This window comes from Anser brachyrhynchus, assembly GCF_964034855.1.
Source record: "Anser brachyrhynchus genome assembly, chromosome: 14".
NCBI lineage: Eukaryota > Metazoa > Chordata > Aves > Anseriformes > Anatidae > Anser > Anser brachyrhynchus.
The window spans coordinates 20,066,471-20,093,203 of record NC_137709.1 but is presented as its reverse complement, the minus strand read 5'-3'; the positions used below and the strand labels follow the sequence as shown (position 1 = coordinate 20,093,203).

Sequence of the window (26,733 nt, the reverse complement as noted above, 5' to 3'; positions counted from 1 at the left end):
GGACTTCAGTGGAATACACAGCAAGCAACACCTGCATAGAGGACTTGCAGCAAATTCTGGACATCCACACAAAACATCTATTAATACTGTGGGAATGAGAGGCATTTTCTAACCTCAATAAAAACAAGTAGTCACATGGTCTGAACTTTTGGGTAGACCTGTGCGGTGTCAAGAGTTGGACTTGATGATCCTTAAGGGTCCCTTCCAACTCAGGATATTCTATGATTCTATGATTCTAAGTATTCAAGGGCAAAGCATGGCAATATTTACTGACTGTATGGAAAATCTGCATTCATGAGCTGAACATGAATCAGCCTGAAAGCTGACTGAGTCAGATGACTCGTGTGCTTTTCATAGTTGTAGCCATGTCAGTAATTACACATACCTTTTTCTGTCTTAAAGCAAAAATCAGCTTTCAGCCAGTTAGTACGTGCAGATTTATGTTAGAGAGTGGAAGCAACAAATTAGTAATTTATTTTTCATATTACAAAAGTCAAAAAATTACATTGAAATCTAGTGGTATAAACTGCTTTAGAACATATTTTTAAGGTGCCAAATGTTTTTTCTTCACCAAAAATGTTTTTATGAAGCCTAGAAACTACCACAAATCACTGACTTTGCTATTTTTTCCAGCTTCTGGCCTTCTTTGCAACAACTGTAGAATACTCTCCCTTTGAAAAATGCACACAAGACACAAAGATTGTGCTCAATGGGTTTACTCAGACTGGACTCTTAAATGCTCAAGAAAAAGGCACAGATTAAAAGAGACTGACTCTCTTGAACACAGCAAATGGGATTTTGTTTGTAAGAAAAAAAATACTTCTATGAATTGCATGGGCTGAAGAATTCAAATGTTCTTCCCTGTTCCTAATTATTGGCCTTCATTAAAATGGAATTTAAATTAAATTGTATAAACATATGAAATAAAGTCTCAGCATTAGGAAGTTTTTCTTTTGTTTACTCTATGTACAAACCTTAGTATACAATTTTTACTTTTCATTATACATTTACTACATACTCTTTCCCAAACAGAGTGAGAGCAACTGCAAAGCATGTGTTTCAAGAAAATGCTCTGCATTCAGAAAGAATCCACCTGCTTTCTCGGCTGGCAGTGCCAATCAGAACTTAGGAAGAGATGACAGGTTAGGCAGGGGATCGACTCAGATGTAATCATCCTCTACTGGTTCACCGTTGACATCGCAGTAATGGATGAAGATAGCCACCACACGCTGGAATACTCCTTTTTTCATCTGACGCAGTTCAGAGATCTCTTCTCCTATTGTTTCCATACAGATGTCTGCAGACAACTGTCCTTTCCTCCGGGGTGCATAAATAGTAGCTGTGGAAGGCACAGAAGAATAAAAACTATTCCTTTCCTACAAAGGAATTCACAAATTTGTTCTGCCTTTCCCTCCCCATATTTAAATTTTACGATAGCTCCAATACTTATTTAATATACTCTAAGTCCCTCTGTCTGTGGGCAAAAGGAATCCCAGAACCTTACTCCTGAGACTTATCTGACATGGTTTTAGGTTACCTGTTTCAGTGATCACTTAGATGTTTTACAAACAAGAGCAATTAAGGATGAAGCAGCAGCCTTTTATTTTTTTGTCTTTAACATTGTGTTTAAACTAACTACTCCTTTTAATCAAACATACACAATTTTTGATAATATTGAACTATAGTCATTGAATCTATGAATCAGTTTAAAAAAAATCAGAGAAAGGTACAGCCAAAAGGGGTGTCTTCTTCATCCTCTTGAACTTCATCTCTTAGAACTGAATCTAGGTAAGTATATATAAAACCACATCAGTTAAAAATACCTCTAACGAAGGACATTCCAAGATTACCCTAGTAAAGTAGTGAAAGAATAGAAAATAAAGGAACGTGCATTGTCAGCTTTAGACCAAGCAACAAATTAAAGTTCTTTGAGCACATCAAAAAAGACTACTCACTTCTCTCATCATCCTCAAAGTCGTATCTGGCATAGCTATTTGGCTCTGCTGTCCTCAGTGATCTCAACCATGGGAAGTCAGTAATCATGGAGTAAGGGGCGCCATCCACAATGCCTAGAAGAGAGACAGCATGAGAATAGAAGGAGGACAGCGGCACACCTGCAGCATCAGCACCCTTCATCAAGTAAAAATGGACCTCCTCACTTCAATTCCTCCACTCTCTGTCAAAGGTTCTCCACTTCCCTCACAAGAGTTATTATTCCTGTCTCTTATAATGTGATGCACTCAAAGTTACTTATCTTAGCAAGAGATAGAGCATCAGCTTTCAGGTCTTTATAAACACGCACCTTCTAAAGTGTAAATATCTCGTCCCCAAGGATACTTAGTGTATTTTTTCAAGTCTTCATCAGTTCGTGTTGCTTCAGGGAAGAACTCATATTTAATAAGCTCTCTAGAGAGAAGGATGAAAAGATTACAGCCAGTAGTGCTAGGAAATGTGAAGTGGGGATGAGGAAGAACCAAATGGGAAATCCTATCACATAACTGTTACTTTAATAAGCCTGAATCCATAGAAACTCTCCTGTAAGACCCTTCACCTTTGAGAGTAACCACAGAATATGTATTGTATAAATGAGGAAAGCAGTTAAAATAAACAAAACTTCAAAAATGCATTTGTCCTTTTAATCATTGCAGTGGAAAATCTGAATAACGGAAACACTGACTTGAAGTACCTGGATAACAGCCACTGTGTACAAGTCCCTGCTGCTGGGAATTCTTGCTCCTCAGTAAGGAACTGAAATTGACTGCACATCATCTGCCCCAGAAACTACCATTACTTCTTGGAGCAAACCGGTCTTTTCTCTTTTTTAATAAAAAAACTTGTTTTCTGATTTGAAGATATTCCTCGACCATCCTGATTCCTTCAACATTCAATTGCTTTACTGCCATATGGAATAGAGCTGAAGAATTCTACAGTATTTTTCATATGACCACATTTATCTAATCTACGTTTTCCATTAGATACATCTTTATATACTGAAATTATACTATCACACCATCTAAAACAAACTTCACTAGCCAACAAACTTTTTTTTCTTACTTCGATAACAGAATACTGTAAATCTGCTGCTAAATGTATCTCTGAATCAGGATTGAGTATCTTTTCTGTAGAGCTACTGAGGGGCAAGTACTTACTGGTTAATATTTGCTATTGTGTCCATCCAGCTCCGAATGCGCACCTTATTGCGGACATTAGGTGGGTTACTGAATTCATGAATTATGCAAATGTGGTATGGATAAGGGCCACTAAATATCTTTTGCTCAAGAGTCAATGTGTCAACCTGTGAAAGAAGGCAAACAAAGACGTGTAAAAGCTGTTTTTTATACAAAATCAGCCTTCCCTTGTTGGTCAGACAAATCAACCCGAAAACGTGCATTACTTTGCATGAGAGAAGCAGCGCTGCAGTATAACACAGAATGTCCCAGTGAGAGTGCTAAAGTCAAAAAAAATATTTTTGGAACCTGAATTAAGTTCTCTTATTTACTTGTCAAATGACCTCAACAAGTAAATGTCAGTTCTTACTTCTCCTACAAGTAATCTGTGGGAAGAAAGGGTGGCTCCCAGTACCACAACTGTTTTGCAACACTGTTCAGCACCCAAAGAGGATGCAGCTTTCAGCAGCAGTCAAAAGATTAACTGCTGATGTATCAGTAAAAGATTACAGATACCTATGCATTATGTTTTTTTATATTATCTTCTAATGCAATGACAAATGGAGATAGTCTTAAAATACAGTATCACCCAAGTTCTGCAATCTACAATAAAAGCTTTGATGGGATACAGTTTTAATAAACAAGTTACTGTACCATCTACATTTCTTGCATTAATTGAAGAACATATGAAGCCAAGAGAGGTGAAAGAATACAGGTAGAACTTCATCACTGTTCATGATTAAACAAAGTTGGCTGCATACCTGCTGCATTGGACGAAGATAAATGATCCGGTTTCTTTCTGGAGGCATCCTGAGAATCTGATCCAGAACCTGATCCATGTTTAACTTCTTGCACTGGGCGTAGTCAAACCGATTGACAACTGGCGCATTTTCTACTTTTAAGTGTTTCAACACACGGCACCTTGTAGCTATAAATAAGCAAACAAAATTAAAAGAATCAAAAGAAAACAAAAGAAATATACTACTGAAAAGACCTTAGAAGTTCAGAGATTTTCTGAGCAGACTGATTTGAAAGAAGGTAAACAAGTAATGTAAATAAAAATTAATGAAGTAGTTTGGATAGCTGGCAACTTAAGTACATTGAAGAAATATAGCAGCTGTTTATTTCATCCCCGTCATGATCAAACTTTTAATTTGTGAACCTATTACATGAGTCCTTTTAAAAGGCCATGACAAGTTTAATCTAACAATAACCTTTTTCTCCCTTTGTTTCTTTAAAAAAAAAAAACAAAATAGAACTTGAAACTATCTGTGTATCTCCACAATTGAAAATCACTGACTTCAAAACCAAATCAAATATAGAGTACCACGAAGCCACACAATGTAAAGGAAAGCTATTTCCTTTACAGTAATCACACTTGTGTCATCGGAATTTAGTTAAAGAATAATGCATGTTTAGAGAAATATTCCGGAATAAATTAAAAAAATAATTCCTTCATTCTCTGATAATTAAAGATACCTCATTTCAGAAGAGAATACGTTGTTTAGTGTAGATGTTGAAGGAAACAATAAATGACCCAATGCTTCAATACAGGACTAGTCATACAACCCAGAACGTGAATCTAATGTATCTTAAATACCATAATTGAAAATAGACTCTTATCTTGTCAGGAAGGAAGGTAATATCATGTCAGCTAAATAGTCTAGGGAAGCAGGAAGAAATAAGAGAAAAAAAAAAAGTGTTCTAGAACTCATTTCATCAGTTCTCAATTGTTGTTTTATCTCTCTTCAATAAACATCTCTATCTTCATAGATGTCATATAATTTCAACTGTTGATTTTATGATATTAATCTTCATTAAATACGTTACAGCTTAGAAGGAAAAGGACAACCAAACTGAGAAGCAGTAATTCTCAGCATCAGTTTGACTTGTAGCAAAGCAGATGATAAATATAAAACAAGCAATGGAGTAACTTTAATTCCTTCAGAACTTCTAATAAGCCCAGATGGAGGAGGCAGGCATAGCATTAGCTACATACCATGTATGAACATCATTTTGGGGCAGTCTTTCAGTACCAAATCTGTTATTCCACAATTGGTCAAGGTGATTCCAACAAGGTTTTTGGATTTCAAAGTCAGGACCTGGTGAAAATAAAAAATAATTAAAAAAACTATAACAGGGAAAAAATAAAATAAAATAAGCTGAATCGTAAAGGATACTGCCAGATACAGAAGGATACTGACTGGATACTAATAAACATAATGCAGCTTCTGTACACAACAAGCATTTGAGATGACTAAGCTCCTACTGGCAGGAAGAAAAAAAAGTCTTCCTGCTGATCAGTGCATCACAAAACGCAAAAGAACAACTTCACGAGATTAAATAGAAGTCATATCAGAAAGCACAATTTCTATCAGAAAAATCTAAGTAACATCTATCATTTATTCACACACTACGAAAACTTCCAGCCTGCAACATAACGGCTGAGCTGGTATATCCAGAGGTAATTACATATCCCATGTTTCCTTTAACAGCAGTAGCCTATGCTGTCATTTCAAAAATAAGTGCTAAAGTATAAAATTTCCCCCTGCACATCAAGAACAGTACGGGAAGGCAGAGCTTCATGCAGCACTACAACTATGAGCATCTGACAAACTTCGGTTTTAGCTTTAGCTTGTACTCCGCTCTTCACAAGCCTGTCAGAGAATCATTGCACCTAACAGAATTTTCCTCTGTACAGACAGGACAAAAGAGAGCAGCAACATCATCTGGCCTTACAAAGAAGACAAGCTTGTTACCGTATCATTGTTCATAACCACAGCCAGCTGATAAACCTGTACCAGGTGAGGAAAAGACCTTACTTGAACATGATCATCCTCAATAACTGGGTCACTTGTGCTTGTGGACTTGTCAGCTGTCCTCTTCCGCTTTGTGGTTTGCCGTGGCTTTGGCTTGGCCACCTCTGAAAACAGAACACCAGAAAAAGTTTCTCTCTGTTTGCATTTCAGGAGAACATCCATAGAGGCAATTCCTAGCTGAAAGTGTCATTTAGTACACCTATTTCTTACAGAACTAGATCAAAATACCTGTCTGTCCTACAAACAACTAACTGTCTTTTCCTTGCACCAAAAAACACGTTCAGGTTTGTTGCTCTGAATCATTCATGAAGAATAACCTGAGGGGAGGAAGTGCTGTTCATAGATGAAAACACAGGAATGCTGAACTTACTGGTCCAAAATCAGAGATGAGGAGCCAAGAAAAGAACAGACAACAAGTTGTTAGGTTACACTTCGTTCTCTGCAGCAAACAATGGTCTTAATGAATGCAAGAACCAAAATAACTTCAAAGTTTTAAATAGTAGAAATATTCCCAAACTACTTGAAAATCTGTTCCATGTAACTGTCGCCAACTTTTTCCTAATATTGCAAACAATGCCCAGGTATAAAATACTTAGAGGTTCCCAAGCTGCTTCTTACTCCGTTACCTGCATCTATGATATCAAATTCCTGTTTGATTTTAAAACATAAAACTGAAAGAAACGGTAATAGATGACAACCCTTACTTCCTACATCAAGACAAAAAGTATGCCCTAGAATTAATTTTCTGTGACTGACAGATCAAAAATATAAATTATTTTACTAAAATGAAGCTTCCTTTAACTTTTTTTTTGTTTAAACAGATGGCATCTTTACAACAATTCATAATCAAGATAAAAGTGTAAAATTTTACAGACAAAATATTAACTATTCCAATCTATATTACTATTAACATTCAAAATTCTCTTTTCCTATAGGACATCAAATTCCACCAATGAGCTGCAAAATTCAGGCTAATCCTTTAAGAAATCCACAGACTGAAAGATGCAATGTTAAGTAGCTTGATATCCATGAATGATCATTCCCATGTTTTGGTTTGGGGTTATTTGGTTTGGTTTTAGTTGGTTGGTTTTGTTATTGTTTTTTGTTTTGTTTGTTTGTTTTTAACAATTCCTAGAGTTATCTACAGTTAGAGAAACACTTCCTACATATAACATTGGTAAAACTTTCCAATTTTGTGTTGAATTGTACAAGGTATAGCCCAAGGCCTTACAGAAGGTTCAATATAACATGCTTGTAACAAGTGAAAAGCTTGCTTCACTACAAATGAAAATTAAAACAAGTCTAAACAAAAAAAATTACTACAAGAAAAATTGTGGCTTGCATTTTTACTAAGGTAAACATTAAAATTACACGTCATCCTTTAGCCAGCTAGTAAGTGGTAATTTTTTTTTTTTTTTAATTTCACTGTCTTTATTATTCAGCTTGCTCCACTGTTTAAATAATTACAAAGAAAACTATTTCTACTATCAAACATAGGTTTGTTACAGAAGCTGAAAATCAGTTTAATTTATGCCAGAATAATAGAAAGCAATGATATTTAAGGCACATTTTTAGGCTATTTATGGAAAAACATTTCCAACTCTGCAATGAAGTAATAATTAGATCTGACTGACTTAATGTTATTTTTGGTAATGGACAAGGATAGGGAGGAAATATTTTCTTTTGATTTCTGTAGATTAGTATCTGGTCGTAATGGAACAAGGTAGAAAACAGACATTTTAAATTTAAAAACAGGATCATTTCTTCAAGCTGAGATGCATTCAGCTTTGGAACCACTTCCTAGGTGATTTAGGTTTTGCTAACACTTGGGAATTGGAAAGATATTGGGACATGCTGTGGTTGAATTATTCCATGTTAACAGACATATGAATCTGTCATCAATCCTTTCTACCTCCAATACATACAGTTCTGTAACTACATGTTTAATTTTTAAATCTCATTTTACTTGCCAGATATTCTCAGGAAAGAATCCTGGATATATGAGGTAATTACAAACTGTGCTATGCCAAACTAAGATGATTATTTTGGCAAGCAAGCATATTCGGAAGAAACAGCAAGTTCACCCCTTGCATTTATTCTTCTCTCCCAACATTTCTGGCTTCATTTCAGCCCTTCAGGATTTTATCTTATTGTTTTGTTCATATGGTTTAGATGATGTGAAAAGTGAACTTACTTAATAAAAAGACAATTTTCAACACATTTGATCATCATGCCTTAATAAACCTGGAAGTAAAGTCCAATATGGAGGTGCACAAGCTTGTGCAGTATTATAGCTCAATCATAATCACGGCTTTCTTTATTGCTTGATAAAGTATTAGTTATTAACTTTTGCCTTCTTTCTAAGATCTGAGCGTACCTGCTGTCTTCTTCCTTATAAAGGGAGAATTTTAATGGGGGAGGCAGTCTTATGTTTCAATGAATGACAGCCTTCACAGGAAGAGAGATGCTGTCAAAAGAAGTTGCATTTGGTTTTCAAACGAGTAAATCAAACAATGTTTAGTATGTATGGATAACATATAGAAATACTTGCATGGAGAAAAAAAGTCACTGGCATTCTTTACAGAGATATTTGTTATTTTACCTAGCTATGGCAGTGAAGTCAGACATTCCAGATCAATATTCTGACCCTCTGACAACAACACAGTTTTATATTATTAATCAGTAAACTTCATGTTTAACTTCAGTATTACCTGTGGGTGTTGCTCTTGTTCAATACTGTCTCATGCCAGCGCAGTAGTTTACTCAGAAATGAACATACGCATATAGGCCATACCTGACTCTGACACCAGAGGGACATGTGACAGCTTGCTTCTAGCTCTTGTTAGTGGTCGACGAGGATACTCTTCTTTATACTCCAGCTCACAGCTCCTTTGCTGTGAGCCCATGCTCTCCTCCCCACTGGCAGGCCCACAGGCACTCCCACTAGTCCTCTCATCACTTGCCTCTCCTGGAGACCCACAGTTTGGCAGAGTCCTAAGTGCAAAATCTGACCCAGTGCTGTTTGGTCCGTTCCCACAGGCTCCACTCGTGGATGGGTATTCCCCATCACAACACCCACTAGTCCTCCGCTGTGTGTCCTGTGGCTTGTAGCAGGAACACCTGGAACAAACAGAGCTCTCCTCAGTCTCTCTCTCACTGGGACCTTCACTTTTACTAGGCGAGCAGACACATTGCCTGGATTCATCTGCAGCTGCTGGGCTAGTGCCAGCAGAGTGGCTACCAGCTGTCTGTGCACAGTCAGGGCTAGGAGAAACAGCACTGCAGGAGTTGGATGTTCCTGTTGATCCCGTTGCATTACTGCAACCTGGGTAAGAATCCTTGCTTTTGTTCCTTTCAGGCATGTCACTTGCTGCTTTCATGTCAGCTTTAATCTGCTCACTTGTTACTTGACAACCTTTCTCACAGCTGCTTTCCTCAGCATGGAACTGCTTTGCCTGGCCCACATGGCTGGCACTGCATCTCTTCCGCAGTGGTGTCTTGCCTTTACCGCTCACTGTAAGTAAAGCATGAGAGAACAATGAGACAACCCAATACACATTTCAAATATATTGAGAGTGCTACTCTGTTAGACTACTTAAAACAGAAGGTAGCCTAGAGGATAATGACGAATCTTGACAGGACCATTCTGCTCTTCACAACTCCTGATGTTACGGAAATTAATAGCACTTCTAGCAGTTGCTGAATCTCTATAAAGTCTTGCAGCTATTTTTATAGTAGTATGCTGGTATGTTTGTCAGTAAATAGACATATTTGCCAGAAATGCTAACATTTTGACAAATCACTTAATTGGATAAAAAGGCCAAAGCCTAAAAATATTAACAGAACACAGTGATAATACTAGGCTTATGCTTTCTGAAGTATGAAGAATAAATCTGAAGAATTAGATAGCAACATAGATGTGACTAAAGTTTATGTTTTCAACAGCAATTCTTAGCTCCCCTTCTGGGTATGAAACACTATGTTGTTAGGTACTAGTCTCAGTTTGCAGATGAACAAAAATCCATAGTGAACAGTGTACAAATCACAATTGGAACTTAGACGTCTACTATCTTAATTTTCTCAGCTAATTACATTAAACCAAGCCCCCCAAACCATTATTAGCTCTACAAAAGTTCATTTTGATTGTCTCCAAAAGCAGCTTGTCACTATTATGGGTTATTTCAAGCCCCAAAACAGAACTGACATCTATGCTGTAAGCACAGCACCCTACAGCCTCATTGAAATGTACTAAAATGAGGGTGGGGATGATGGGCAGAGAGTATGTTGGTTATAAGAAGATACTTGTTTCATTGCTGCCTTGATTTGCCTCAGGCTTTGCAGAAATGAAATCAGTACTAGACCAGTACATATCTCAGTCATTCACAATGCAGGACTTTCATGCTAATTGCTTGGCTAAATACTGACCAAGGCTTAAGACCATATGCACTCTGTCAATTACTTATAATTTGACTTTGACTTCCTCCTCTCTTACAATGCATATGAAACCACTTAGAAAAGTAAGTCATCTGGTTTGCTGGAAAGCAGTACATCATATGGCATCAGACAGAGAACTCTGACTTAGCACCACAGATGCACTGCTAATAGCTGTAAACTCTACAAGAGACAACAACTCAGTAACTCTATAGTTGTCATTCTACTACAAAGCTCTAGGCCTCTGACTCCGAAGGAGTCATAATAATATTTATACTACTAATAAATAAATATATATATATATATATATACACACATAGTAAACTTGAGCACTGTTCAGAGGTAGTGAAGATAGAGTACTGAACAACACCCTGAGAATTCTTTCTAACTTCCAAAGTTCCCAAAGTAGCCTTTAAAGTGTCCCCTCCGGGACACTCCCACAGGACCTGTAAGAACTAGAAGATGGCTACAACCGTCACCTTTTCTATCAGCAGTAATGCTTTGGCAGATGAATCATAAAGACAACATAGCTGTAAATTTGGCTTCAGAGACATGATAAATTATGCGCACTTGCAAATACAGAAGAGCAGAAGGTTTCTTCTGCCTGCAGAGTAGCACAGCACCATTATTTTTGATCTGTCTCTGTACAGCAACTATGTGATCAGAGCTCAGAGAGAGGTGTCCCTGCATCTTCATTCTCGATTGATAACAACAACGAAAAGAGGAGGCAACAAAAATGCCTTTTACAAAACTGTAAATTGAACTGAACCATAAAGAACAGAATGGAATGGAACACAACGGAGTAGAATCAAACAGGCCCAAAGGACTGAATCTTAAAGAGTAAATTTTGCTCAACAGTGCCCAGCCCTCACCCAACTGTTCCACACCTGAAGGTTCTCTAACTTCCACTGGATCTCTGTTTTTCTCCTCTCCATCTGAGTAATTCTGTGCAATGTTGTTAGTGATGCAGGCTCTTGAAGTTCCCATGTTTTCTTCCTCATCCTCACTGTCTGAATCATGGACAGTAATAGGTGCTGCTTTTACAACAGGCTGAATGCCACTTGGTCCTGAAAGAAGAAGAATGGCAACAGTTTACATAAAAATAAGTGAAACATAGATTAAAGGGCCAAAGAACTTTTAGAATCACTTGAAAAAGTGACAAGATGAATTTGGTTCAATTTATCCACGCTTTCCGTTCCTCCTTTATTAAAATCCAGATATGGGAAGAGCAAATCACTGCATTTCAGCACTAGACATTCTAGTTGGAAGGGAAAGTTTGGAAGGTTCACAATGCAAGACAAAAATACAGGTTTTCACAGTAAAGTTTCTCTGCTTCAGAATAGTTTGAAGGTTCTTCCACAATCGTTAAGAGTAACTGCACTAGGTAATACAATCAGATCCTGAAATTTCCACCACAAGGACAGAAATGTAGGCCAGAACATCTGCAGTTACCCTTCTAATCCCACCAGTAGAGGTGGAAAGGAAAAGCATGAAATATCAACCGGGAGTATAAATGTGCATTGTTAGTTACCCCTCTTGCCTACTAGCTAAAATAATTACCCAATCACAATGACACATCTACCTGTGACTAATACAATAAATGAACAAGAATATGAAGTTAAATAACCCTTTTCAGGAGCTATCTTGAAAAAGCAAACAGATCCAGCATACCTGTATGCTACTTGGCTGAGGTCAACTGTATGAAGTTCAACAAGGCCAAGTGCCGGGTCCTGCACCTGGGGCGCAACAACCCCAAGCAGAGCTACAGGCTGGGAGATGAGTGGCTGGAAAGCTGCCTGGCCGAGAGGGACCTGGGAGTATTGGTGGATAGTCGGCTGAATATGAGCCAGCAGTGTGCCCAGGTGGCCAAGAAGGCCAACAGCATCCTGGCCTGCATAAGAAGCAGTGTGGCCAGCAGGTCTAGGGAAGTGATTGTGCCCCTGTACTCGGCTCTGGTGAGGCCGCACCTCGAGTACTGTGTTCAGTTTTGGGCCCCTCGCTACAGGAAGGACACAGATGTGCTCGAGCGAGTCCAGAGAAGGACGACCAAGCTGGTGAGGGGTCTGGAGTACAAGTCTTATGAGGAGCGGCTGAGGGAGCTGGGCTTGTTCAGCCTGGAGAAGAGGAGGCTCGGGGGCGACCTTATCGCTCTCTACAGTTACCTTAAAGGAGGCTGTAAAGAGGTGGGGGTTAGTCTGTTCTCCTACGTGCCTGGTGACAGGACGAGGGGGAATGGGCGAAAGTTGCGACAGGGGAGTTTTAGGTTGGATGTTAGGAAGTACTTCTTTACCGAAAGGGTTATTAAGCATTGGAATGGGCTGCCCAGGGAGGTGGTGGAGTCACCATCCCTAGAGGTCTTTAAAAGACGTTTAGATGTAGAGCTTAGCGATATCGTTTAGTGGAGTACTTAGTGTTAGGTCGGAGGTTGGACTCGATGATCTTGAGGTCTCTTCCAACCTAGAAATCTGTGATACTGTGATACTTCGTGGTGTTGGCATATTTAGTAGACAATTATGTTGTCCAGCAAATGGTGGCTATAGAAGAAATCAAGACTGCCTTACAGATGTCAGTAAAAAAAATTAAATGAATACTGGAGCAAGTTGTTCTGGCTTAAAAAATGCAAAAAGAGACTCCATGCACTGCAGTGAAAGAAGTGAGGGCAGTACAACAGTATCAGAACAGCACAAGCTTACTTAGGCCTTCTGAGCCCTTGATTACATTCAGCACATAAATAAAGCTTTAATATCCAGATCTTTTACTACATAGGCAGAAGAAAACTGGGGAATGCAAAAGAGACTTTAAAATAGAATAAATTTATTCACAGCAGTAAGCTGTGCTAGCATCTTTATTTCCAACGTATCAGACATCCCAGCTGAAGAAAACCATTCAAAAACAGGCTTATACTGAAGAATTTAACCCCTCAAGAAGGGGATACCAAAAGGTAGTTTCTTTCCAAAACCAAAAAATTACCTGCTTGCTCTTCATCGACCTCCATAGGAACGACAGCCTGACTGTGAGCAGGGACATTGTTGTGGCCCTGCCCTGCAGCCACCCCTTCTTCTGGTGCCACCTCCTCCATCTCATTTAATGCTGAAAAGATTGACATGAGGTCAACACAAGGAAATAAAAGGAACAGAGCCCATAAGCATAAGTGGAATCCAACTGGCACCCATGGAGAGTCAAAGAGCCACCAAGAACTAAATAACGGCTGCTTTGATTCCTTCAAGGAGTCTCAAGGTTGCACACTGAAGCCCCGTAAAGACTTGTTTTACATCTTTTCCTTAACTAAGGCACCAGCCTAATTTTGGGGATTTACTTCTTCCAAATTTTCCACTCTTCAAAAAGCCTTGTTCCACTGCAGTGAGCAGTACAAACAGGATTTACATATTCATTCCCTCAAATGATTTCTGCCCTTGCTGGGAAAACTGAAAAACACACTGACACTGTGACATTGTCCTAGCCCTGACCAGCACAGCCTAGAAAACACTTCACACATCCATGGATGAGCATCACACTGAAATTTCACATTGTTAACATCTGTACTGCCACAACTCAGCTATTTGATGCAATAGAAAGATAGCTTTTATCAAACAAGTGTCAGAAATATGCAGACAGCCCTCAGAAAAGGTTAAAAAGATTAAAGAAGCTACATACCAGGAACCGTAAGGGTAATGAGTTTTCAACATATACCAGTATCTTCTCTCATTTACTTGGGACTCTAGGTAAATGGCAATGCAAATACCTTTACTTCCCCCAAAAGTTAACAAAAAGATCTCAGATTACCTTCAGCTGCAATCTGCTGCTCTTCAGCTTGCCCATCTTGCCGCAGCTCATTCTCCTCATTTTGGTCGTTTGGGTGCTGGTGATTGTTGTGGTGGATGTTGGGATTGTTGTTATTCTGGTGGTTATTGTTGTTGTCATTGTCATTGTTGGAGTTCTGATTGCTGACCAGGGCAGATGAGACACCAATTCCTGTACCTGCACTTAGGCCCACACGAGCACAACCCTGAAAGCAAAGAGCAACTATAAAGATTTGAAAACAGCGATACATTATCCCCATAACATATTCTAATACCAAAAGAAAAGGCATTCTGTCAGTAGTACCCAAGATAGGAGACCAACATGCATATGAAGAACTGGGAAACTGTTCCTAATATTTGCTTATGCTACACATTGCAGAAGTGTCTTAAGTTTGGCAACCCAGAAAACTTTCACTCCTCTGTTAAACTCCTAATGAAAGGGAACTCCATAAGGCATATAATCTTACTTTATTGAATTATATGCTATGAGATCATATTACATCAATACAAATAGCAGATTATATAGTCTTCCTGGAATGCAGTAGCCTCAAGATAGAACTTATGATCAAAGAAAGCAGTTTTCATTATGTTACAACAGATGTTACAAAGATTTCTGTTACAGTATGAGAGAAAGAACATTAAAAAAATGAAATTCCCAAGCTCTGAAAGCACTCCAGTAGGGGAACAATACCCCCATTTCACCCACTACAATATCATAAAAAAGCCCTCACCATTTTAAACAGATCCTTAAGTGCGAAAAAAAAAAAAAAATCAACAAAATGAAGAAGCAGCAGAGATCTCAATAGAACACAGAATCAACATGGGTCACGTTTCCTGGTCACATACATCATAAATATCAGTGCTCTATCTTCAAAAGAAGCATCACTCTCCCTAACAAAACATGATAATAGCAACTGCAACCTAAGTAATTTATTTACCAAGCTATTTAATGTATTACAACTTAAAAGCATACGTAACAGCTAGAGTTCACTGTATTTCAACTGAGCAGGCAGAAATAAAAAGCAGTCATTGAAATACACACCTTAGGAGGTTCACGGAACATTTGGTCCAAAGAAATGAATTCTAAGCTTGGCAGTAACTCAATGAACTGACTAAAAGAATCTAGCTTTATTGCATGGCATCGCACTAGGGTGAGGTCAACCAGTCGGGTCCATCTTGAATGATCTGCAGAAAAGAAGAGATGCATTTCTTTAAGAACTGCTATTTCAGTTTTTCATCTTTATACTCATTCCAGATTTGAGAGTAGGCAGCTTTGGTATCCCCAGCATCATTATGTTTCCAAACCATTCATCATCAATTGTACTTATGAAAAAAAATAGACTAAGCAGTAATATGAGGAAAAAAAAAATCTGTTTTAATATCACTGTATGGGTTTTCCATATTCTACCAACCTTCAAATTGTAAAGAGCAAAACAGATTAATTCTGTGGATGTCTTAGTTTGTAACATTGGGTTATCCTCTGTACGGTTCCTATGAATAATGTCACAAGTCAATTTATCATCTTATGGTTATCCAATGACTGCACAAAAATAAATTTGTATTTTCAGCTCTATTTCATAACGTGTCAGCATCCATATGACAAGAACCCCATACTATTTGTCACTGTCTCTCTAGTACTTTTACCAGCTCTCAGGAAAATAAAATCCAGGGGGCCAAAGTTTTGACTATCTTCTCACCACCAGACCTGAAAGGATGTGCATTCAAGAGGTATTAAAATAAAAATACACATACTTAAAATACACATATCAAAAATTGGACATGCTGCCAATTTTATGATACATTTTATATTTAAAATACTAATTAAAAAGAAATAATACTGATTTCTTCCTCGCCTATCAGTGCAAATAAATGTGTTTACATTTGTATATGAAATTTCTGTATACAAAGTATGCATGCGGTCAAAGGACATTAAACATCTTTTGCAAGTACATTTCAACACCTCAGCCTTTCCTTGTAATATCTAATTATGCTCTTCCACTAAGAGGATTTTATGTTTTAAAAGTTAAGTTTCAGGATGAATAGCTCAAGATGTGAGCAATAGCTCACATATAGTATTGCTGAAATTTTAAAAAGCGTGCAATACCTGTGATCCAATTATTTGGGTTATGTAGATGTGGGCAGTTGTAAATGACCAGATACTTGATGCAAGAAAAAACCTCATTTACAGCTTTCATACCAATATCTGTAATAATTCCCGGATTTTCAACCACATCAGCCAAGCCATACTTCACCAAGTCCCCATTTGTCATTTTACCTATGGAAAAAAACAGCAGAAAATACAGTAACAAATTTCAGAAAATTGGCTTTCATAGCATGATTTTCTAATTCCCTATTTTAGTCCAATTTGCAAATGGATCAAGCTTATTACTTCAGTTCAATAAAACTGAGGCTTTCCTAATTTCAGTAAGTACTTCAAGAAGTGAAAAAAAACATTTTGCTGTATGAGATCAGCAGCCTCACCAAGGGTACATGAAAATTTTTTTAATCACTCCTAGAAAATGACTGAAAAGACATCAACAAGACATCAACAAGACATCATTTAATTCTTGCATTTGTCAAATAATTATGTATATAAAAAATGTCATACACTGTAGTAAAAACTCATCAACATATCCTAGATGAAGAGTTTCAAACTGTGGAAATTCCAGTTCAGCCATCTTCAAAGCAGAAAAAACACCATCTTTAGTCAAGGAAGGCTGGATCCGCACTTCATGCAACCTGAATGCAACCAAGAATTGTTCATATTAAAAGGCATGCCAAAACACAATTACCATAGAAACCACTCAAGAAGATGCCCTCTGGTATCAGAATGGAAATATTATTTCAAAAATAGCAGGAATAAGAGGATAATTTGTATCTTTACAGCAATATTTTGCAGTTACATAGCAATATCAGAGTTGAGAGACTAACGGCATGACGCTTTTCATATACAAGTCCAAGAACAAGGCTTAAGACACAAAGTGACTCAGAAGCAGAAAGAACTCCAGTGATTTTAGCCACAGAATACTCCTGTCACATGACATTTACAAATACTCATTCCTTAAACTTTTGAAGGTTGCTCTGCTTCCTTGTGTTCTTGAATTTTATTAACTAGATCTTATTTTCAAAAAAGAAGGGGGAGAAGAAAGATCTGAAGGACTATACCTTCGTGCAGCAGTTATGATGAGGTAGCCAAGATCCACTTCAAGTGCATTCTTGCAAGCTCCCAGAACTATAGTGTGCAAATTCCTAAAACCACCTGACAAAAAAACATTCTTTCATTTCAGTTATAGATAACATCCTTAAGCCTTACGCATTTCCACCAGTGTTGTCTTCACAAGAGAATTAACAAAACATTGTTTACAGCAAATCGATTAAAGATATATTTGCAACAACGCTCCTCCAATCCTGCCCATTCTACTCACCAACAAATGCAATTGAAAGGTTAACGTATCAGTCTGGAAGTAATTACAGCTAAAAGATTAAACAGCATTCAATACAGAGCACTATATACAGAGCAATATACCAGAACCATAGTTCCAAACCTGATACCTTTAAAATAACAATCAAGGAAGGCTATGCTACAGATAAAAAAGTTAAGCTTCATGTCTCCTGTATTTGCTAGTATTTTTTATTTTTATCTATTTAATTAAAGTATGAAATAAAAGAAGTTCCATACCTGATCTCCAGCTATCTTCTACTACATGCTGGATAAGTCCTCCTAGAAATGGAACACGAACCAGTTCTAAATGCTCCAGATTTCGGGCAGAAGCCAGGCCCGTCACTAGGGGAACGTACTTCAAAGAATTTGTGGGTCCTGCGTAGAACAGACCAATATAGACCAAAGGTTGCTCGGTTAACAAAATTGAACATACCACATTAAAGAATTCAAAAATGCCCACATAAATCCTTCTAGATCAAGAAGTCAACAGAACTACGTAATTTAATAATGTAGAGGAGAGGGATCCATTTCTATCCAACGCTGCAAATAAAACAACTCTTCAGAATCTTGTCCAATAAGATTTCCATTTGCAGTTAATTGATACCTATGCAGTTTTAACAGAATTACTAGATTTGCTACATGCTAAAACATCCCCTCCACAGATGAGCCGCTCTTACCTGCACAATTCCTCATTACAAAAGTGCGTAAGCTGATACAAAGGAAATCTTTAAAAGGCTGTGGTTTGGTGAGTCTCACCCACTTCAGATAAAGGTGCCTCAGCATTGGGATACAAGGAATCTCAGGGACATTCACCCCTAATAACGTATAAACAAAATAAAAGCTTAAACAGGGTACCATTTTACACAATGCATCTTGAAGTACAAACTCTATGATAATTTTCTTCAGATTAATACTCTGGCTTTAAAAACGGAATGTTTTGTTTGCTATGTGGCATGTAATAAAAGCTGTGAAGATTTTAAACACAAGCTGTTCACCTCCGTTTGTCAACATTTTTTTTTTTTTTTTAATTAAGAATTTATCCTTTGGATCTGCTATCACATATATTGCAACTAGTGTTTCAAAAAATGACACATTCCAAAAAAATTTCCTCTTAAAAAGAATGACAATCTCACAAAGTTTCAAAGCCTTTAAATTCACCTGCGTGGAAGCCAACCACTTCAGCACTAAACACTTACCTACTAAGTGCAAAGTTTGAATTTTAGCTCCTATAGGAATTTTCAACTTGTTCTCAGGAGGGATTGGAAAAGCACCATTACGATTACGAAACTTCCCTAAAATATGAACTTGTGGCATATATGTCCAAATAGCTTCCACCAGCTCTAAATGAGAGGTTTCAACACCCTGGGTAAGAAGAAGAAAAGCAAACGCTCTTATACCAATTTAAGCAACAATATCCTATTAGCCAAGTAAACTTCTCAGTAACACGAGATATATAATGTAGTGTGTCATTTTACTGGACATTTATAGGAAGACTTATCTTTTTAAAAGCAGAGGGATAAGAGTTTAAATTCATGGCTGGACTTAACATCACCTGTGATTCTCACTGGTGCAATTAAAAACAGTACTTGATTGCAAGCTAGTTGTACATTTGCAAATATAGTCACAATTAACCGCTGCACAATACAGTCAGATCTGAATATAAAAAACAGGCCTGAAGAGAAAGCCCTGAAAACATACTGGCAATGATTCTCTGCCACATTTCTTCTGTTAACACAGATCATCTCAGCTGTTGAAGGAAGTTCTCTCTCGAATCTAGCCACTCACCAACAGATTTGGACAGGCCTGCAAAGCCTCTAGAACTCCAGGAATGCTGAAAGCTTCATGGCCACGGACTCTGCGTCTTTCAAGATACCTGGGATGAAGACCATAAAGTTGTTCAATGTCTGGCATCTTCCTCAGCAGCGTTAGGAAACTGGAATCAGTGAAACCTAAGATAACAACAACAGATATGGTACTTGTGTAACAGCAGACACCTAGCTGTAAAGGGAAAGCCAAATACGCTGTCCTCTTTATATGGTGGTACAAATTCTACAATGTCAAAAGATGTGTGCAGTGAAGCAATAACTTGTCTTCTGCTTCCAGATTCTATAAATTATGACCTACATACTCTTCTGCCTTGAATTTTGCAGGCTCACTATATGTTTCCTTTAAAGTAGCTGCATGGCTACAGAGTTAACCATACTTTCTTTCATTTCAGATAGAGCAAATCTGCAGACAGGCTTTGTGTCTCTATCTTTTCGGAATTCCATTTATCAACTACATGGCTCAAAAACACCTAGCTAGATCAGTTATCTGTGTCACTATTCACCGGAACTCACAATTCCCAATGAAATGAGACAGTTTCTTAAAGAAAAAGATTATTTTATTCTAACATAACACAACAGATATGAAGGATTTTAAATGAGTAAATTTAAGACAGTATTTAAAGACTGTATTTACATCTGTCTTCGGTTAGGTCTAACCATCTACATAATACCAGTCCAATACCAGTCCAAATCTAACTTCACAGATCTTCTAACTTCCAGAATACATTTACTTTAGCTCTCTCCCCCAACAAACCTTAAGAGAAACCCTAAAATGCACAGACTTGACCTAGATTGCCAAATTTATCTATTGTTCTGAAGATGGCTTGAGGTGTGATATCAAAACTTATTTATTCTTACATTGTTAACTGGTGGCAGATGAGTTGCTCTCTCATTCCATTGTACTTTTTCCTGCCTGCATGTAAACAGGCTCTTCTTGGATTAACCCCCTTACAATAATCAGACAAACACAGATTGTATTTACAGATTGCTACAAGATTCCCCATTTCTGCTACAGAAATACCCAACACACACACACGTATATATACAGACACAGATTAATTTTCCAAACCACATACTCAAGGAAGACATCCAAACATCACAAAAAGTCAAAAGGAATTAAATTTCTAACTCCTCTTCCTGCTTCTGAAAATTCACCTCGTGTACGTCAGTAGAAATAACAGCCAGTTTTGCTCAATACCACTTTAATGCAGTTTTTGAGTGAGTGCATTACTCACCAGTGGGCATATATTCCCACCAACGTCCTGCACATAAATCCACAACCTTCACTACTCGCAGATAAAGAGTGACTGCTTCCTTCAGCTTCCGGGACAGGCATTCCATGCACATGATATCCTGCAAGGGAAGGTACCTTTGGGAGAGGAAAAAAACACCCCTCTGATTTATCAAATGTGGATTCCTTTGGCTTTTCCAAACTAAAAAACATCCCAAGCATAAGTACATGAATTCGTACATTTTGAATGCCTAATAATATTAATTCAAATAGAATTTTCAGACAGTACTCTGATAGTGTGAAATCTGGCTACGGAGAAGGAACCACCAGTTTTTGATGCTGAATATCGGATATTTAAGGTACAAACAATATTAAAATGGAGAGATGCTTTAGTTCTCTAATAAATGCTGCTAACCAAACCATTTGCCACTTTTTTTCCCCCACAGCTTTAATTAAAGGTATTTTCATTTTCTACTAGTACATACTAGCATGCTCAGTTGGAAAATATTTTGGGGGAGCTACTGTTTTTAAAGAACTTGTCAATAAGTCACTATGTCTTGAATGTAATCGGTATGGGTAAACATCCTAGAGGATGATTGTGGTGTAGCAGAGATAACATTCATCCAAGTTCCCTTCTGCATCTACCACAAAACAGGCACAACAATTTCAAAATATGCGTATCAGCTTTGTAATACCTGAGATACATTTCTGGACTGAAATCAATATTTAAACACTTGTCATCACGCACTTGTGAACAAAACTAAATCACTTTTTTTTTTTTTTTTTTTCAGTTCTTCGTCATTCTACTATTCATGACATTCGCAAGTTAATTTTTAAAGTGTCCAAACAAATTCTGGAACTGAAAGACCAGTTCTCCCCCCTTCTTACCCAGTTTTTATGCAGTAGTTCACACATGGTACCTCTACACTTTCTGAATAGTATGTTACACATGCATCAATGCAGGTGAGATCGGAAAACAAAATAGAAAATGCTGTAATAATAATAAATTCTTCCAATAAGCTGCTCACCTAAATATGTGGCAAAGCACTTCATGAGAGAGCTGGTTCATGTAGTCTTTTGGCTCATCAGCTTTGGTAGACTCAGAGCCTTCTCTGTTCACTGAGCATGGTTTCACATTTTTCCGCCTGGGACCCATATTTGCAATGACTTCTAAAGAAAGAAAATGTTCACAATGTTATGCAAATTCAGTGCAACTGAAAGAGAAAAAGGACAGAGTAGAGGACAGACCAGATTAAGCTTAGTTTCTCAAAAAAAAAAAGGCAAAAGGCAAAATCTGCAAATAAAGACAAACTCCAGTACAGCTGAACAGAGTTAACTAAGAAATTGAAAAATTCTTCAAGCAAGTTGTAGTTTGCCTGGTATTACGAGGTCTCAGTCGTAACTTCCTGGATTTAGAACCTCCTCATGAGGGGGAGTGGAAGGGAAGGTGCTGATCTCTTTTCTCTCTGCTGACCTGAAGGAAGGGCATGAAGCTTCATCAGGGGAGGTTAAGGTTAGATGTCAGGAACAGGTTCTCCACTGAGAGGGTGCTCAGGCACTGTAATAGGATCCCCAGATCATAGCATGAAGCCCGCCAGTGTTCAAGAAATGTTTGAACAACACTCTCAGACATATGGTTTGATTTTTGGGTGGTCCTGCATGGAGCCAGGAGTAGTGCTTGATGATCCTCGTCGGTCCCTTCCAACCTGGGACATTCTGTGATCTAAGAAACCAGAAAGTCCCTTTGAGCTAAGGCAAACAGATCAGGAGAAAAATCATCATGGGTTTAATCAGAGATCAATTCCTCTGTGTGATGGTGTCTTCAGAGACACCATCCACATACTACTTCAAAACAAATCATAGAGAGATTACTGAATACCAACTAGATATCTTCCAGTGAAACAGCACAAGGCCTCCATCTAGCAGAAAACAAACAATTTTCCTTTTAGAAAAACCAGGCACCCACTGATCTTTCTTGGAAAAAACCTTCGACTATCAGAAGTCCTCAAACCAGCTCTTCTTAAAGGTTAGAACACTACATAAAATATTCAGGTTGCTTAGTTAAAGATCAAAGTCCCAGAAAAACTGAAAGACCTTGCCTCAGCAGTAATGTGCAGGATTTCTGTCCCCCTTCCCTTTACTGAATTAACGCGTTTGTGTCTATACTGTCCCACAGCACATATACTGGCATACAAAGACTGAAATATGAATAAAAGGTTTTATTTAAAAGCATACAAATTTATTGTAGGAAGTAACAAACACGTGGCTGAAATAACATGAACTCAATGTTAATATCAGAATAACTGAGTTAACATCTTATGTAGATGAGTGGCAAGAGAAATGTCTTTACTACTGCTATTTAGCTGAGGAATGCTTTTTGCTAAGTAGGGTAAAGCACCATTAACTCAGTAAACCTGTCTAACAGGTTGAATACCAAAATCCAATGGGTGAGGGAAAACAAATTTTAAAAAAGACAGATTTTGGAAAACTTAAGAGATGTTTCTGTTGAAGCATTCACTGTGATGCAAACACACCATAGCATTTGCTTCACATTACACATAAGTGGCACCTGAGCAGAAAAACAAAACATTTCACGGACATGAAAAACAACTGCATTCTCCAACATAAATAATTTATACGCTGACAAAAAATCTGAAATATTAACGGCTTCCCTGCAATCTAATTATTGAAAAGCATGTGCTTTCACACATTTTTGTATGCACTTTAACAACTGTATGTTGTCATAATTCATTTCATTTTAAATTGCAATATTAAAAGAACTTAATTGGCACCTTCTGCTAGTGAGTAGCATAAAACATATTTCTACCCCTGTGAATTGGCTAGGGCTTCTCCAGCCAAAACTAAAGACTCTAAATTTGTTGTCAGTACATATGCTACATTTCTTTTCGGTGCACATTGGAAGAGTTTGAGATGTTAATAATATTGTACTGTAATGTAGTTCAAATCCACAAAGTTGAACTACTTTTGATATTGGATTCTAATGAAAACAAGTATTACATGGATTCCAAGCAAATGTCATCTAATCACTTCATTTGAATAGAACTAGATACAACATAAACCTAGATAAATACAGACACGTAAGGGAGTAGAGAGGTGTTTAAAGTACAGCAGAAGGAAAGACTGAAGAACTGTGATCAAAGGTAAGAGAAGAGAAAGATATTAACAAGTAGAACAGCATGAAGGGGAAAACTCTAGAAGCATCCTGTAAGATTTAAAGGCAGCTAACATGACTAGCCCTGAGTTTGGATAGTAGCTTGGCTCTTCCCTAGAAGTACAGGTGAAAAAGAACACCTACAAGACAGGATTTGCTAAACACACACATTTCTCTGGGCTCTGCTCTGGCCTGACAGGCGCACCTTTACCATTTCGTTCTCCACTGGCAAGCTGACCCCATTTTCAAAAATAAAGCAACACGTAACGAAGCAGTCGGACGATTTTTATCCTCCTCAGCTCACTTCGTCAGGACCACCGCACCGACACATCGCCTTGCCGCCCACCCCTCGCCCAGCGCCCCCCACTCCGCACCGACGGGGCCTGCCCAGCGGCCGGGGGGCACAGCACAGCCGGGGCCTGCCCAGCTCCCCCAGCCCCGAGCTCCAACCCGGAGAGCCGAGCTCAGAGGGGCGCTTCCCCGGGGCGAAGGGCTGATTTTGGGTTGACTGGGGGCTGATTTTGCACCTCTCCAGGCCGCGCTCCCCTCAGGCCCTGTCAGGCCGCAGACCTAGAGACAGCGGCACCAGGCTGGACCTGGACCCGGACCCGGACCCGGACCCGGACCCGGACCCGGACCCCCGGACCCCCGGACCCGGACCCGGCCGCCTAGCAGCCGGGAGGGCCCCACCGCGCCCCCGGGCGGCCCCTCCGCGCCCCGCCGCCCCTCACCTGCCCCTCAACGCCGCCCTGTTATGGTGGCCGCGGCTGGAGGGCCGAGCCCGGCCGGCGCTCGCTGCGCGTCCCCTTCCGCCAGCGCCACCAAGCTTCCGGGGCCGCTCCCGGCACCGGCCCGCCCCGCCGCCATCTTGGTGTGGCGGCAAAGGGGAGGCGGAGCGCTGCCGCCGCCATTTTGGGTGTGGCCCGGCTCGCCGGTGGCTGTCAGCCCGCTGGGTTATAGGGGTGCACGCTGCATATTTTGAAAAGAAACGGAACGAAGGGAACCCTGAAAGATTTGTTAAAGAGAGCTGATGTGACAATAGCGAGCAAAGATGTGTAGTAGTGAGAGGAGGCTGAAAGAATTTTAGTAGATAAGATAGGCTAATGAGCATGTGAAAGGAAGCCAAAAGGATTTCAGTAGATAAGATAGGTTAATGGGCATGTGAAAGGAAGCCAAAAGAATTTTAGTAAATAAGACAGGTAAGGGACATGTACTATATCTTCCACTACCTATTGTGCAAAGAAACTGAGGCAGGAAATTCTGGGATTCCTCATGAAAAACAGTTCCTGATAGAAAACAGGAAACACATTTCAAGAACCAACTGAAACTGAATCTGCAGTTCAAGCAGAAGCTGAGAAGCTTATGAGTCTGAGACGAGAGGTCAACCAGCGGTGATGAGGAAGGCTCACTAATCTTTATCCCCACGACCCCCAGTGACCACTACCAGAAAACACTGCACAAGCATGGATAGGAGGAATCTATGAAAATGACTCCCTGGAACTAATTTTGATACAAAGCAGGGATAGGTCATGCATAGGCATATCGAGAAACTTCATGCATATATAACTCTTCACCACATATAACCAAGGCAGGTGCCGCGTTGGGGTGTGCACGACTTTGGTGGGACTACCCCCCGTGCCGCTCAGTGCTGAATAAACATACCTACTTTACAATCTTACTGATTGTGGAGTTTGCTTTCTGCACATCAGTAGCACATCCCCAAGGTGGTGGCGAGTGAGGCTGCTCACACGCCGCAGCAAGGCTCTGCCATTCTTTAGCACATATGTGGCTTTTGAGAGGAAACTAATGTAAATTGTCAAAATTACACCTCAACACACAGTTCTTTATGAACGGAGAAGTGACACTGATGTTGTCCGCAGTGGTTTTAACACAGCCTAAGATTATTGCCAGCTGTCTTTGCCATAGTGTGTTAGAGGCCATTTCTGGGTCAGTATTTAGGCCACCCTTTAAGCAGTCTGTTCAAACTGATCCAGTGGAAATCACAAGTTGCTGAACTTCTTGGAGGCATATTTCATACACCCATGAACTGAGCAACGAAGCCTGCTTCTTACTGAGCAGAGTATTTATTTTTGTTTGTTATGAGAGCCAAAGTGAGAAGAGTCAGTCACTGATCTTTCCAGCGTAATCCACAATGCTCTGTGGTGAAATTTAAAATAACAAAATAAAGTTTTAGTTTGACATCACAGAATAAGCTAAGGGAGTCACAGAGAAGCTATTAGAAGAGTCCACAGGTACAGTAAGTATTGAGACCATCTCATTTGAAGGGTCACACAGCAAATCCTATTCACACCTTAAACCCATTGTTTCACTGGTAGTTTTATAGCAGATGCAGAAAGATAGGCGCTCAGGTCCCAGATAGTAAAATACACCGTACAGACACTTTATACTTCCTCATTTACAGATTATACTAAGTATTTGCCTTTGCTTTCTGTTTAACACTACAGTACTCTCAAATTTCTCTGGGAAACCAAATAATTTAGCCATTATGACTCAATACAAAAAAATCACCTTGCACATTAGATCTTCTTACAAAAAAGTTGATACTATATTAAAGGGGATAACCTGTATGTATGATTAATTGCCATGGGCATTTATGTATGTGTAGTAACGTATTAGTGAGTGCAGCTAAATAAGGTAGAGAATTCTCATTTCAAAGTTGCTGTCTTGTTTTTCAAGTAATAAACAGAAACAGACTATAAAAATCACATAATTTAGAGTAAACATTCGTAGGTAAACATTCACACTGATGGGAAAACACAGTGTGGTCCAAAGGATGGTAATTTGGGGATAGAGGAAAAAACAGCCTAAATGAGGCTTGTGATGT

The 26,733-nt window shown here is 38.9% G+C and overlaps 1 protein-coding gene across 8 annotated transcripts; it reads right to left on the bottom strand.

Moving 5' to 3' along the window:
• Positions 1 to 700: 700 nt before the first annotated feature.
• FBXO38 (F-box protein 38) lies at positions 701 to 24,743 on the bottom strand. 8 transcript variants are annotated; one of them, XM_080554806.1, is made up of 23 exons: positions 24,620 to 24,743; positions 22,191 to 22,439; positions 21,745 to 21,886; positions 20,721 to 20,854; positions 19,445 to 19,608; positions 18,856 to 19,021; positions 18,337 to 18,474; positions 17,897 to 18,034; positions 17,383 to 17,476; positions 16,826 to 16,956; positions 16,322 to 16,492; positions 15,260 to 15,402; positions 14,201 to 14,423; positions 13,388 to 13,507; positions 11,305 to 11,484; positions 8,781 to 9,500; positions 5,990 to 6,090; positions 5,167 to 5,269; positions 3,929 to 4,095; positions 3,150 to 3,295; positions 2,303 to 2,406; positions 1,956 to 2,069; positions 701 to 1,339 (listed from the first exon to the last, which is right to left on the bottom strand). In XM_080554806.1, exons 2-23 carry the CDS (start codon positions 22,213 to 22,215, stop codon positions 1,161 to 1,163), a joined length of 3,603 nt encoding a protein of 1,200 aa, XP_080410932.1. In that variant the 5' UTR covers positions 22,216 to 22,439; positions 24,620 to 24,743; the 3' UTR covers positions 701 to 1,160. The 8 variants fall into 8 exon arrangements, with proteins under 8 accessions (XP_080410932.1, XP_080410936.1, XP_080410931.1 ...); XM_080554810.1 differs by lacking the exon at positions 24,620 to 24,743 and adding an exon at positions 24,094 to 24,580 and having other exon boundaries at positions 16,415 to 16,492; XM_080554805.1 differs by lacking the exon at positions 24,620 to 24,743 and adding an exon at positions 24,094 to 24,579.
• Positions 24,744 to 26,733: the final 1,990 nt, after the last annotated feature.